This window comes from Glossina fuscipes, unplaced genomic scaffold (assembly GCF_014805625.2).
Source record: "Glossina fuscipes isolate IAEA_lab_2018 unplaced genomic scaffold, Yale_Gfus_2 27, whole genome shotgun sequence".
Lineage (NCBI taxonomy): Eukaryota > Metazoa > Arthropoda > Insecta > Diptera > Glossinidae > Glossina > Glossina fuscipes.
The window spans coordinates 10,868,085-10,884,341 of record NW_023998422.1 but is presented as its reverse complement, the minus strand read 5'-3'; the positions used below and the strand labels follow the sequence as shown (position 1 = coordinate 10,884,341).

The window sequence follows — 16,257 nt, the reverse complement described above, 5'->3', positions numbered from 1 at the left end:
GACAACGGTGGAGCTCGAAATAAAATAATAAGAAAGGTTGTTTGGGACGAAGTAAGTTTATTATAACAGAAGGTAAAGTAGATTTGCTCAAATGTTTAGAGGGAGTCATTAGGCGGTTTATAATGTTTACACATATTCTTGATTGGAGTGCAGTATTTAGTTATGGGACAGCAGACGGCTACTTGTCATCATTATGACCCCGTTATTTTCTAGGAAATCAAACACTTATCGATGGACCACGCACTTGACCACTTCCCATATCTTATTCTTTCCCCACTTCATGCTGACTATTATCGTAGCATTCGTATAGGCGACAAGCTCTGAATTTCCGGACAAAACTTAAAAGTTCATCTACAGCCATGTGTCCGCTTGAAATCTGCAAAAAAATCGACAGTGTTTAACTTCGTTCTTGCGACAACTGCGACTGTATGATATTATGTCTCACTATCTTCAAGTCGAATACAAGATAACATATAACGACTGCAAAGCCATGCCCATTATTAGCGAAAAGAGCAAGCCTGCGCTATCTCGACTCGAATAAATCAAAGCAAGCTATTTAGTGCGATTTGCGAAACTCGAGATTTTTCTTTGCTGTCGATCTATTTAATCTTCTGGGATTTTTTTTTTTTTTTTTTTCGCCCTCTATGCGATGTAGTTAACGTTCAAGTTTCTTTCCAAAATGAATCTAACATAATAGATGCGTATATAAGTGTAGAAGTATGGGAAGAATTTGAAAATTCTCAGGCGTTCGTTTGCGTGTTCTTTGTTTCTCGAACTTCCTCTCGTTCCCTAAGGTTTTGTTTTGTATGCGTAAATGTAATAAATGCTTAGATTGTCTCGTAATTCAACAATTTGTTGCGGTTTCAAATTATGATACCGTTTGCCGTACTAACAATAAAGTACGATTCCGGTTTGCTCAGACAAATTCGTACACATATACATTTAAAGCAAAAAAAAAAAAAAGAAAAAAAAATAAAAAAATAAAAAAAAGAACAAAAAACCCAAACAGACGACCGAATGATTCTATGCATAAGAAAAGGGTGATTATTTTAAAATAGATTGCGTTGCCGGCAGACATACTTTTTATAATCACCGGAAAACAAACGACAACAGCATACTAAATTTGTCGTTCCAGTTGCGGTGTCCATACATATGTGCCCTACAGAGGCCTTATTAAGGATAAGATTAAATTAATGATTGGAAAATTGGCCACACCTCTGCCAGGGATTAAAATCCCTATGGGTACAAAATTTAGATAAAATGTGAAAAATGGGCATGACATCCTAATAAAAAACAAAATGTTATTAAATACCAGTTAGACCAAATATGTTCAACAAGTTTGTTAATCTTATTTATATTTAGCGGATGATCAACTGCTCCCTTTATTCATTATTAAGAGAATGTCTTTCAATTTCTACGTAGCCCCTTCGGTGGTCGATAGCCAAAGCTCGCTTTAAATCGGTTATATATTTCTTACTTTTATATCGGCCGTCAGATGACAAGAGTAACGGCTGCTACACAAAAGTTATATATATATGCTCCCAAGCAGGATGTTTAAAATGATTTCGAACTTTAGATTCCCTTGGAAAGCTTAGCTTTATCCTACTCAAGGTATTCTGAAATTTAGGACCGGCAGAAGAATCGAGTTCTTCAATTATGAGAACATGAACCGGTAAAGAAGATATTTTTCATTTTCACATCGCGGAAGAAGCACATAGTGGAAGTATTTTTGTCAATACAATGTCGATGAGTAGTTTTCTACGTCCTAATCGGGCGCTAATTATATAGAAAAAGCGAAAAGTCGTTAAATTTTATGATTTTCTGAAAGCTTAACAACCAGGTTCTGGCGTTGTGATCGGTCATTGGTCATAGAAGCAAAACAGTGTGATTTTTTTTGTTCATAGTTGTTTCTATTTGTCCGTCAATTTTGGTATTCCCCTAGTCCTCAAGAGTAGTCGTAAGAAGATCCTTTGATATAAGCATAGAAAAGAGTGTCCTGCGGCTTTTGACGGTCTCTGCGATATTGTTCAAAATACGACTAAAAACCTCGAAACTCTTAAAAATTTCAACACTTTTTAGAAAGACTTGGATTAGGCTCAGCTTTTGTTACATCGATCGATTCAGAGACACATCCTGAATCAATGTGTCCATCCGTCTTTCCGTCTTAATGCCTGCTTAACCTTTGCTACAGTGACATATTATGGCCCAAAGAAGGAACACTTTTCTGACCGCTTTCCATAAAACACTTTATTTTGAAGAGCGTTAATGTGAATAACTGTACTAAACGAAGTGGTGAAGAGTATTTAATGGTGGATCGTGTCCCACTACAATTGGTTTACTCGGATTTCAATGATTTTTCTTTACACGATAATCATTGGCACTTTGGAGGCAAAGACGTTCCAAATAATTTAAAATGAAGTAGCTTGGAATATACATAGACTGTAGTGAGTCAAAATTCATATAACCACTTTAATCATTCTGTTTGGGACTAATTAATGCCTATTAGCTAATAATGAGTTATACAGTTGCAGGATAAACTCCAGATGAGTGCTACTGATGATTACAGTTTGCCTTCGGAGGAACTTGATAAAACGTGTGTGCAGTGCAATTTTACCAAAATTATTTTAGTGATTATGCCATCACACGATACGTCTACGTTTGACTGATTTGCATATTCGATACCTTTGATTAATTTCTTGTTCTTTTTCCAAGCGCTTGATAAGGAAAATGACTTCGTGTATGGTATCACGTCTAAAAAATATACGATACTAAGATTTTGTGCAAACGAGCCTCTGTGAGATTTATGCTCACCCGCCATAATATTTATTTGTTGAATCCCAAGTTCAGTGTTCTCTCATGATCTGCCAATGCTATTTCTTTATTTATACGAAAAACTTTTGCAAAATTCTTTGAAGAGCAGATAAATTATTTATACCTAACTATACCTATATATTGTGAGGAGCCAAAGTCGTCCCTCGGTTCCTACGTCTCTGGTGGAGGGAGAGTGCTAGTTTAAGTTAGAGAATAAGTTAGGGACCGAGTTAAAGAGTAAGCTAAAGGATAGGTTAGAGAATAAGAATAGATTAAGAATAGGGTAGGGATAGAATAAGAATAGAATAGGAATAGGGTAGGGATAGAATAAGAATAGAATAGGAATAGATTAAGAGTAGAATAAGAATAGATTAAGAATAGGGTAGGGTAGGTTAGTTTTATTTAGCGATGTAGAGAGTTTGAGTGTGTCATGTCTAGGAAAGAGGTCACGACCGAGGATAAATGATAAAATAAATAATAAAAAAATAAAGAACACTATAAACGACTTGTAATGTAAATTTCTTGTGTTTCCTGGGCCGCTGAGCTACCCCAGCACCAGAGAATGGGTCGCAAAGGCCCTCACAATCTATATAAAACATCTTTTTTAAAGAGACGATTTTACTTCATTCACACAATAACAGTTTCTTTGCTAATGCAATGATCACTGGATGGTTACGCTCGGCTTAATTTATAAATTCATTTAATCAGATTTCAAGTTTCGAATGGACATCGCCATGGGCCATGCTTCTCTTAATAGGCTTGGTATATTCTTATACTGTTTCCTCCTACGTACTTTAAGCGTGGAGGGTTCAAAATTCGTTATGTGAACTTATTTTTTTCGGTTATTTACTGTTATACCTTTTCTAAATGTCTAAACAAAAACAACTTACACTGTCTATTGTCTTTACATAGATGGATAGCAATATGCATTAAAAATTTTCGCTTTCCCTTCTGTAGGCGAACTGTTTACATTTTAAACTTTTTCCCTACTATAGGCGAACGGTTAATATTTCAAATTCTTACCCTTCTATAGGCGAACGGTTAATATTTCAAACTCTTTCATTAGTTATGTTTTAACGAAAATTTTTCCGTTATTTTGTTGTTTTTGTTTTTCTGAATTTCGCTGAAATTTAATGCATTTATGTATTCAATGTTTTAAAGGATTTCCTGTCCACAAAAATTTTATGGTCTATTCATTATAGCGCGCAAACAAAAAAGGCTTAGAGTCATTCGAACGAACACAAACACAAATATATGACATAATGTGTTTAACTTTGTTTCATATTTAATAAACTTTTTCATTTATTTGCAATGCCAGATGAGTTTGCCACAAAAACAAAAAAAAAAAAAACGAGAAAAAAAAAATAGACGAAGAAGGAACAAAAAAGTAAAAACAAAAAGCGACCACAAAAGGGGTTAAAATAATTGAATTGAATTTTATTACATAGTGACGGCCTTGTGAAAACAAATGAACTGCAAAATAAATGGCTTTTGAAAAAGATGTCCCTTTGAATTCGTTTAACGTTTAATGGTTGCTGCGTTGTTACTGCAGCGAGATATTATGTAAACTTTCGACAAAGCATAAGTAGGCCTTGCCCGCTTTATGTTTCCTTTGCTTCGCTTCGCTTCGCTTTGTTTGTAGTAAAACCTGTTGTTTGTCTACTTTTTCCATTAGTTTGTGTTTTTTTTTTTGCTATTTACTCTTTGATGCTCTCAGCGATCAAGAATTTCATTGGTCTCAATAACGTATTGTTAAATTATAGAAATAATCTACGACTTATTTTGATCCGAAATTCCTGGTCAAATAAAGCTTGTTTACTATTACAATTATAGTTACATATGACTATACAGTCTAAGCTTTAGTAATTTTCTCTAAGTTATTTAACATGGGATTTTGCCGATTAGGAGTCACAACTAGTCCAAGAAAGCATATATAAATAGTTCCATCTTTATCATTCCAATTATAAAAATCTTGATGTACACAACAATTGAAAGGCTCTTGATGCTTATATTTGCTTGCTAAGTATTTTTTGTAAAAAATAGTAAACACATACGCACGTCTTTTATATTTATATCTTTGTGCTATTAAGAAAAGCAGTATTTGTCGTAACAGCGAAGAGCATTAACATGTTGGGCATAGGGTTAACTATTGTGCCTTGCAGGCGGTAGCTAAAATACTTTATTTCTATTATATAATTAATCCCTTAAGCGAAGCAAACTTTTCAAGAGGGTAACATCAAGACCGTTCGCAATTCTTGTAAACCTTATGTTGTTTCGCTGGCCACAGGCATAACTTATCTTCAAAAAGATCAGAATCTGAATGCATAGCATATCTTAGTGTTTCCTCGTCCACATGTTAATAAAATAAGCAACCAACATAACATTACAGTTCTCTTGTCGACAGCTGTTTCGTACGTTGAGATTTCTTATCATTTCGAAGGGTAAACAGAAGTTAGTCAAACGTAAGAATTTAATTAAAAATTTGGATAGCATTACCCTAAATGGCAAGACCACTGTAACAATCGAAAAAATGATCTTCTTGGGCATAACTCCTTTTTTTGGGGAAAAAAAAAAAAATTATGAAATAAAAATACTTGGCGAGATTTACTTAAATATTGAAACAACAAAAATCTGTTTTGAAGAAATATTAAAAAATAGTAACTCCTCAGCTTTTTTCTCGAGGCATGTTTAACTGAAAGAGCTCTGCGACAAGCAGTGTAACTGGTTCAAATTTGAATTGAGAAAAAAAAAAAGAAAGTATTTAAACGACATTCTTACGTCCTGAAAAATAAATTCGAATTTTTCTAGAGAATGTTGTTTTAGACCTACCGTCAAAAATTCGAACGTAAAAAATTGAATCAAGACATTGTGATGGACATTAAAAAACCTGCATACCTTCGCTTAATACGGTCTTCATACAAATTCTTCTTAAGATAAGGTTTTATAATGGGGTGTGGTCGAAAAAACCGATTATAACAATTTTCAATAGCAGGTGTCCCTGGACAACAATACGTCGGTGTACCCAATTTCATCCAATTATCTTAAATATTGTATTATGTAAGTTAACAGCAGAAATACAAAATTGACAGATGGACAGACAAAAGTAGGTTAGTGTAATTAAACTTTGATCTATCTCAAGTCCTAAAATACTCTTGTACTACAAGCAGTGTAAGGTATAATAAAAATTGTCTGGGTTATGCTGTATGTGGCTTTGAAAAATGGTCTTTCGAGAAAAAATTCGAAAGTCTTGACTTGTATTATAGACATGTTTTCTTTTATCACAATAAATTCTTTTTTCCATTAGTCTACAGTTCCGAAACCATAAAAACGGCCTACCATGTTTAAATATTGCCCCTCGTTTCCTATCCGCGACGGTTTTTTCGCCTAAAGAAGCCTTCTTGGTGGTATCTTGCGAAGACAGAATCGTCTTGTCCTTTACGTGTAGCCAAATGATAGGAAAAAGAAGATATGCAATCCTGTAGCCAAATCCTTAACCAACTCCTAAAACCTGATTCCAAGTTCCTGGCAGAAGCACTGAAAGATCTCGGATCTCTCCTAGCAACATATCTACTCAAAATAATACCAAAATTTTTTTTTTTATTAAAATGGACCTAAATTCTTTCCAAAGGCATTTGTTGACATATTAGAAGAGCTAGCAATCAACAGAGAAGACAATTTGGTGGAGCTTCTCGGTAAGTGTTCATTTCACACAGGCAGACATTTTCGAACGCTTCGGGAAAATGTGCAAAATTCACACATACATTTTCTAGAAAGTGCAGAGCATTTGTTAAGCTTCTAAAAAAGAAAAGTTTTCCCTACTGAAAAATTTTGCAATGATCTTACCCCTTAAAGAAGGGCAGGTGTAGTGTGTTAGGAGTTGTTTCAACCAAACAAAAGCGGCGCTAAGAACTCTGATAAAAAACTCGCGTTCGACTTTGGCTCTTTACAGCAAAACTCACCTGAGGCATTTCTCATTCATCATCTTTCGATAGCTTCTTATGTGTTCAAGCAATGCTTAAGACGATAACTAAAAACGCACTATTACTTGGATTGCTTCAACACTAGAGATTACACTCCTCGCACAGAATATTTATTCCACATAAAAAATGCGAAAAAAATTTGTAGCAGACGATAAATAATTTTCGTTATTCTTTTGAGAGGCAATTTTTTCACTTAAAAGAAACCGATAACGAATTATTTCCACACTTAAGATGCTCTTGCGTCTTTTTAATAATCAATGAAATGACATGAGACTGAGCTGAAGCTATTACGTTTGCCGATAAAGAATCGAAAGTCAACAAATTGATTGTTAGTATTTTTGTAGTTTACTTATGCCAATGGGACAAATTCTTCGATCAAAGTAGGCTGAGGCTTAGCATTAGCTGCTAAGAGCATCAATTCTAAATGGTTTGCCTGCTCTTTTTAATAAACTTGAGTATTTTATTGGTAGTCAACACATGATGTAGCATTATTATGAGAACAAGAAAATGAAGAAAAAAAAAAAAAAGAAAAAGATAAGAAACTTTTAAAAGACAAAAACAAAGTCAAGTCATTCCTTTTTTAATATTCTTATAAAATTTATTGCATTTAGTTGGAAGTAAAACGTATCTAACCGTAAGGCATCGTTGCTATAGTTATGCTTTTGTTTTGATTTTCATTTTTAAACAGTACGAATATGAAGAATTAAAAGATAAGAAATCCTTTGAAAGAATTATTAAGAGCTTACCTAGCCTTCACATTCCAAATGGGTTTTAATTTTTATTTTTATTTTTTTTTTTTCTTCTGTTTTTACGTCTGACCGTAAAATGCAAATTTCCATAAGAAATGCTAAAGAAACAAATTCGAAAATCACCTTAAGCTGTTAAGAATGTCAAAGGCAATGCTAACGAGCAACCTGTTACAGTATATATATAAAGCAAAAACAACATTAGTTAAATTGGTCATTTTAAGATGTCAACGCTTTAGAGCATTCCGTTTGCATTTAACAATTAGTCCATGAACACGTGTATGTGACAATAGAAAGAAGAAAGAAAACATACGCACAAACACACACACACACACACAAGATCATACAAAGCAACAATTAATGTAACATTTTTAAATTAAGTGATTGCTGGAAGGAAATAATTTCGAGAAAATGTGCAATAACTTTGTTTGTATATACAGTGCAGATATCACTCTCACCCTCTCTAACAGAGATAACTTTCCTAATAAAAAAAAAAAAAAAAACATCATCAAAATACTTGCAAGTTATCATATGTGCAAAAATTTATGGAATAGAATAGAAAAAGAGATACTGTTGACTTTAAAAAGAAAAAAATCCTACATATATAACGATTAGCTATCAAACAAATGATAGTAAGAGCAGGAGCAAGCAACTTAGGGCCGAATTTGTTTTTGTGCGCATTAGTTAAGATATATTTTAGATTGTGCAAAGAGCGGACAATCTGTGGTAGAAGGACACCCGGACAGACTCGATTTACACGCACCTTTCGTCATACCGTTCGATAGAGAATCATCTCCTGAATTAAGCTAAGCTCGTCTGTCCCTATGTCCGTCTTCGGTACATCGATGTATTTAGCTCATCTTGAAAACCGTTGTATGAGTAAGTGCGTTAAGTGTGAAGTAATGTAGGGTATTTAATATTTGTCTATGCTATGCTTCATTGTTCGATAATTCAATAAATCATATATGCAGTACTCTATTAATCCTTTGTATTTCTACGTCGAGTATGTGGCGGCATTATATGTCGACACAGAGTCGACTTTATATTAATTGAAATTAAAAAAGAAACAATTAAGAGCGCAAAGGATTAACTTAACTATTAAAATTCGTTCATTCATCGAATCATTAATTCTCTCTGATTCTTTCACTCATTGATTCTTTCACGCATTGCTTGGTTAATTCAATTCAATTCCGTGATATAATAAAACAATCACTAAATTATTCAATAAATCTTTGTTTCTTAGGAGAAACTCACTTTTAATCCAAAAGTGCATGCACTTCACGAAATTTCTATGTACACTGAGTTGAATGGTCGAGCAAATTAATTCACGATTTTGATATTAGATGATCTTTGGATCGTATTTTTAGCATTGTTTATATCTCGAATAATTCATCAAAAATATATGAAGCGCTCAAAACAAGATTTAATGTTACCGGTATATGACAATTCCTTCCCTTTAGCGCTGATTCGTTTCATGTCCATTTTATAGGAAATATCTGCTGTGAGCTGTCAACAACTTCTAACACATCAGGTAGACGGACATTGGTAGAATTGGAAGCAATTTAAGTAGATCCTTTGGAGAATATTTTTGGCCTGACTATGTCAGCCTATGCACAATTAGCGACGCGTCTATAAAACTTGCACAAATGGCAATTGCGACCCAACGACGGCACAGATCCTTTAACTTTAATTGATAATATACGCGTGAAGACATTGTCATGCCCTTGATCATTACAAACGGTATGAGAAAATTACACAATCTACACTGTGATGTCGTTAGCAAAAAGTCATGGAGAAAATTTGATATTTTCGTATAAGATTAAGGAAAAAGCCCAACAGACTGTTAACCAAGAGTAACCAACCAACTAAACAAACAATCGTCCCGCCAGTCTTGCACAGTTTGAAACTTTAATGGTTGGGAAAATAGTTTGCGGAAGTGAACTGGTTTTTAAGTTATTTTCGGTATTATTGTTTTTGTTATCTCTCTCATCGGTCTTCTTCTGCTTGTTTTCTTAACTTCTTAGCTAGTAAATAACAAAAAAGAAAACAAAAACTTTGATTTCAATTTTGACATTATCTTCAAATCTATCAACTTTTAGACACACACACACGCATAACAACTTAAGTACATAGACCTTTAGCCAATCGCCATCTTCAACACAAATTCTCTGGCACCGAGCTAAGGCAATTTGTTGCTTTGCCCGCAAAGAGAAGAGAGGGGAATCGGAAGAGATATTTCTTTTTTTTCTTCTTTTTTTTTGTTTCTTTTTTGCTTTCCCTTTTCCTTTTTAAATTTTCTTTGCTTACGCAATGTTTTGTGTACTTTAAGTGTGTAAAACAAACTTTGCAGACACAGGAAATATTTATTGTATAAGAATATCTTAACCTTAAGTAATTTTACATAGCAGCTGGTGCTGCTTTCGCCGCTCTCTGCCTGTCATTTGTTAACTTCTTTCATTGTCATCAGTCTTAATTAAGTTAAGAGCTCGAAAACAATATAATTAAAATTTGCACTCGACTCCAAGCCCTATCTACGAATATTTGCAGACACATACAGATTGATTAGAGTCATTAACAACACAATAACTACAACAACAAAAACCGTAACAACAATAACAATAGAACAAAATAACAGTAGACGTTAAATACAACAACGAAGCCACTGACTAGAAGATGGAAGCAATTTAAAGGAAGTTAGTCGATAACTCCAGAACATCTTTCTTCCTTGATTGCAACTCTTTCGAACATTTCGTTCAATTTTAGGGAACACAGTTGATGCGTCTCCGCCGTCGCATTTCTTATTAGAAAATTAACCATACGAATAATCCTGTACTTTTTTTACATTCTTCTCCTTTTTTTTGGGGGAAGGGGTAATAAAAACCATCTGCTAAAGCAAACATGTCTGTAAGGACATTTTCGAAATGATGTAAGCTAACAAGAATGTTGACGAGTAAAAGCACTATGGTTTAAGTTGTATTATCTCTTCCTAAGCAAGAAGCCGAGATCAAAACTATGAATACTTTTCACTTATGCTTTTAATTGGCTTTCCAAACCTCTTTTTCCACCCTACACCATTTGTGATGGAAAGGTGTATTAAGTTTGTGGGAATGAATGCAAACCCGTGATGAACTTGAAATAGACCCACCTATCAGTACTACGATCGATTCCGAATTACTTTCTAAAAAAATTGTCCGTCCGTCAATTTTCGAGATATTTTGATGAAATTTGTTCCAAGAGCGAGCGCTATCGAGGATGGTTCCGATTGGGCTACTTTTTCGACCACTTCCCATAGAGCGCTTTATTTCGAAAAGTCGTTATATAAGCAGCTGGATGGTGATACGGGCTGTTTAATGGTACGCCGTGATACGCTGTATTGCCTTTACTTGTTCCCCCTTAATTTTATGTACAATTTCGTAATAATTGATAAAAAAGGGCGAATGTAAAAGCCAGGTGATCTACCTCATGCCTCAAACTACTTTAACATCCTTTTACTTTTTACTTTTATTGCAAGCAACTTAATTGGCCAATGTAAGCTCATTAATCGTTCACGCATCACGCATCGTTGACACTGCTTAAAGGCCTATCTATAATCGGCCTATCTTCTATATCCTTTTCTGTGAAATTCCGTGAGTGCTACTAAATCTCAAAAAAGGCCCTTAAAAACCGAAACAAGACACTAATCAGAGAACAATAAGAAAATTTTAACCATATACCGTAATCCATCCTTCAAAGGTGATTTTTTAATAGCTTGAAATATTACAAAAAAAATAACCGAACGTCACAACATAACCTCAATGATAGTAAATAAAAATATGACATCTGTGTGGAAACACATCACAAACAAAAAAATGCAAAAAAAAATATGTGTAAACTTACCCAAACCAGACATGGGCCCAAAAACAGTATTATCGTCAATGGTAGTACAATTCCAGCGGCGATTTTTAAATTGGAATTGACATTCCTGTGAATAAAATTAAACAAAAGAGATGGAAAATTTTTAAATAAACAACATATTTTAAATATTTTTGCAAATCAATTAAAATGTTACTTTTGAAATATTTCTCCCTTCAAATTTATGCATACATTTTAACGTGAAAAATAGCAGACAAATTAATTGTTTTTTCACCAATATTTACATAAACCAGACTAAAACGACAGCAACAAAAATTAAAAAAAAAAAACGCAAAAAAAAAAACAGCAGAAAATCATCAGAATAAAGAGGATGTGTAAACAATAAGGACGCAAGCATGGATACAGGGTGAAGAAATTGACGAATGCTTGTCCAAACGACGAAAGCTGAAACTGTTATTCTAAGTAGTTAAGCATCCCTATAGAAGGACAAATAACTCGATTCACTCGATGGGAGGTGGCTTAGATCAGACTCATGTTAAGCAAAGGGATCGATTAAAGCCAAGCCTTTCCGTTGACAAAACGACTGATTAAGCTTGTGTTAAGAATCAATCACGGCTGACCTTCGAGTCTGTCTTTGATTTACTTGTCTTCAAATTTTCCCGTTGTGATCAGATCAACGTCTACTAACTATCCATCGGAATTTCCATCACAAAATCGTTTCTATCGGTGTGATGCCAGTCATTGTCTTGATAGCATTGCTAGCAACTAAAATTGCCATCTTCGGCTAAGGCAGCAAGAGACGAGGTCTTGCATTAAAGTCCAGAAGAGGGTACTGGAATGGAATGCCTAATTAACTTTACTGGGGGTAAGAGACAGTGCAAAGCTAATAAAAGCAATCATTATAGCACCCTTTTCGAGAGGTATTCCCGAGACATGTGCGACACATTCTGCTAGAGATGATTTCAAATCATTTCAGCAGTTTCGTGTTGTTTCGCTGAACACAAACGGTTCATAACGTAGGGAGGATCATTGGTCCTCTACCTTCCTCAAAATATACAAATATTGTTTTACATGTAGTGACAGATTCGCAAGATGGCCGGAAGCCATAGTTTTGGCAGACATTACCGCTGAGTCAATTGCTAATGCTTTCTTTCATGGCTTTTTTCTTCTAGATTTAGTGTACCAACTCAAATTATAAGCGATCAAGGCAGGCAGCTTGAATCCTCTCTAATCCGAGAAATCGCCAAAGTGCTTGGTTTCAAAGTCATTCATACAATATCATTTCACTCTCGAAGTAAAGCCCGAACTGAAAAATGGTATCGAAACTTGAAAAATGCTATTAAATGTCACACTGATACAAAATGGGCAGATTTTTTTGCCACTAGTACTACTTGGCTTTTGCAGTTCAGTGAACGCTTACTCTGATTGCCTAGCTGCTAAACTAGCCTATGGTGTAACTTCGCAATACCTTGGTCAATTCGTAACCAAAAACACTTACTTAGCAGATAACGTCTGGGCCGAAAGACTTTGTGGGAATATGCAAAATATGAAAGCTTACAAGTAAGTAAGTAAGACAAAACAGAAATGCATCTTGTTACGTCCCTCGAGATATGACAGCAAGTTCCTATGCGTTTTTAAGGAACGATTTCGTATTGTAGCCTTTACAACAGTCTTATAGGGAACCTTATAAAGTTGTTACGCCGACCAATGATACGCTTGTAATTAAGCCGAACAATGCAGAAAAAATCATATCAGCGGATAGATTGAAACTAGTGAAAATCGTTCAACAAACCGATAACAAATCCTGGATGACTGAACCACGTGAAAAGGCTAACAACTTAATCTTCGCAAAAGCCAAAGTCACACGTCCCCAGTCAAGTTGAGATTAAACGGGGGTATTATGGGTATTAACAATAGCTTCAGGATTGACGGTAACCCTGTTAAGATGTATTCGGAATGTGAAAAACTTGGTGGGCTAGCGGAGTGTTGCCATAACTGAAATGAATTAATAAATTTGTGCAGTAAAAGTTAGATCAATCAAATGCGGTCGGCTGCCTCTGTGCTACGGAATATTTCATTATCGCGAGGGTTTGTTGAGTTGCTATAAACAACGCGACCTCATGTTCAATGCCACTCACTGTACCCTGTTTAATCATAAGCGGAACTAAAATGATGCTCGTTTTAATAGTGTAATCGTTTTTAAATATGAACTATTCCGCATGAATGATTTATAAAAAATAACACGTGGTTTTTATGAACATAAACAAAAATTCTGAGGATATATGTATCGCTGAAATCGTTAAAAAACTATTTCACACTTACCGATACAGAAGCGTTTACATGATTGTTTTGCCAACTTTTATTGGCAATCTCATGGACGCTTCCGCGTCCACGTTCTAATACCCTAGAATTTGATTGCCTGAAGCCCCACCCATTAGATCAGTATATATATGAAATAAATTATCAGAAAGACACATATCCCACTGAGTCCAAAGTGCTGTCAGCACATGATTTTACGATATGATCTCTGAAGTCTTGCAAGTAACATCCAAATACCATTCGCCCCGATATTGCCGCATCCATGGAAATGAAAACAAATTTTCATTCGAGGAGATATCTAAAATTCTTCGTTCAATATGGCTTTTGCAAAGATCAGCTCGCTGGTGACCGATTAGCGGTTCCTATGGAAAAGTGAAACCTGTCCCTTGGACAAAAATGAAAATACTTCTTTAGATAGAGACCATTTAGAAAGAATCCCTACTTATTCGTTATCACATAATAGCACTTAATCTCATTCGTTCTCTTCCAAAATCGTATCTTGCAGCAATGAGCTTAAATATTGTAGAGACGTCGAGAATATAGAGTGAATTTCTATGCTGCCTCTCACTGCATAGGAGAGGTTATGAATGCTTCTTTTTCTTAGCAGTGTCTCAACAAGAGTCGGCTAAGTTGATGTTCTAGATATGAAAATATGACATAACGTCTTTCGGGCATAACATGTCCACCCAACACGAAAAGAATCACAGAAGGTCTTTGAGTTTTTTTAAGCGGCATAAAGCTTACATCGCTTATATCCGATCAAAATTTCACTATATTATGCAGGTATGTAAAGGGGTAAGCTTTCTCTACGTGCTTTTCATAAGGCTATTCGTCTATTTGCGCGTTCTCAGGCTTTCATCTTGGAGTTGAATGTAAATTCCATAATGTTCTGCGGCCGGATTTTGAAACAACCCATCTGCCGTGATTTTTTCCGCTTTTCAAGATGTTCCGAACTTAAAGCCCGAGGTAAACAAATTCTTCTCATCTTTCTTTCTTTTCCTCTATGCAGAATCTTTTTCAAACGCCACACACACATCTATCTCCACATCTATAGGAGACATATCCTGGGTGTTAGGTGAAATATATAATTTAGTTTAGTATAGTGATTTTACTATTATATAACGAGTTTGCAAATATTCTAGTCCTTCTACTTTTGCTAGCTTTTCTTGATCCTTCTTCCCCTACAGACAGCTGCTTTATCTGAACTTCATTCAGTAAGTTTTCCCTTTCTTCGGTAACCCCGAAAAGAAAATTTCTGTTCGGTTTTTCCTCCACATTACATGCTTCTTCTTCACATAGATTCGGCATGAATAGAATTAACTAAATTTTGCAAAATTCATATAATAAAAAGAGAATTTAATTTCATAATACAGATACATATCCTTGTTAATGTTTCGATGAGTATTAAATTTTAATTAGTCGCGTGTGTTAGAAACACATATGCATAATTTAATAAGCAGAATTAATGTTAGTTATAATTAATTTTTGATGTTTAATAAAATTTCGTGATGTTGAACAAAATAAAAATTTTACAAATAAAAAGAGGAAGTTGAGTTAATGTAGAAACGAAAAAAAAACGTATAATAAAAACAACTAAGAAAATTATATTCGGTCGTGATCGAAACTTTTATACCCATCACACCCATTTCCGAAAATGAAAAAAAAAAATAATAATAATAATAATAATGAAAGGAATAAAATTTTCATGGTTTGTAACATTAGATGGGCGTGGCTGAATTTTTCTATTTTCCGAAGAAAGGTGCAAATTTATATGTTGTGAGTGCTGTACTTGATGAGTGACAAGTAAAAAACATGGCAAGCAAAGGTGTTTACATTTTTTTGTTGCATAGCCGCATGAGCATTATAGGTATGATCTTCGATCGATTTGGCCCATTTTCAATGGCAACCTGCCCGCCCGAACTTCCAACGTTTCTGCCAAAATTGAAACTTAATTTTTGCAGCCAAGGATATGTTTACACCAGACATTTCAAGGGCGGACAGACGGACGGCCTTAAATCGACTCAAAACGTGATGCTGTTGGAATAGATATATATATATACTTCTTGGGGCTTCTTCCGGGGTTTGCAAACGTTCTGAGAACATGAATGTACCACTGATCAGTACAAAATTACATAATCATATAAAACGAATGAAATTTTTCATATGGAATTCTTAAGATACACATATTTCCATAAAAGAGAAGGTATAGGAGACAATAGCAACACACATATGTAAAACTTCCTGAAAGCGTTGTAAGTTCGCAAGTACGTAAGAATTCTGCGAAGATGTCAGAAACAAAGAATTTTCTGTTAAAAAACCACAGTCAAACGCTCAGTTCTGTTATTAAAAATGTTGTGGAAATGAGTCGAGATGGTCGGGTTCAATTTTGGAAGCAATTCAAAGAGAAAGGAAATTTTTATAAGAAAATTTGTTTCTTCCGGTCTCTATCTTCTCTAATGCAGAATTGTTGAATTGGATAACGTCGCCATACCGCTTTGCAAAATGGAATAAAGTAAACTGAAGATTGATAGGAGAAAACCGTAAGAATG

The 16,257-nt window shown here is 34.7% G+C and overlaps 1 protein-coding gene across 2 annotated transcripts in view; it reads right to left on the bottom strand.

Annotated features, from left to right (window-relative positions):
• Positions 1 to 16,257, bottom strand: part of LOC119636063 (protein Wnt-5) — a 216,966-nt gene that overhangs the window by 18,191 nt on the left and 182,518 nt on the right. For both annotated transcript variants that reach the window (XM_038031152.1, XM_038031153.1), the window contains exon 5: positions 11,414 to 11,498. In XM_038031152.1, coding sequence (XP_037887080.1) covers positions 11,414 to 11,498 — 85 coding nt within the window. The remainder of the gene's footprint in view (positions 1 to 11,413; positions 11,499 to 16,257) is intronic.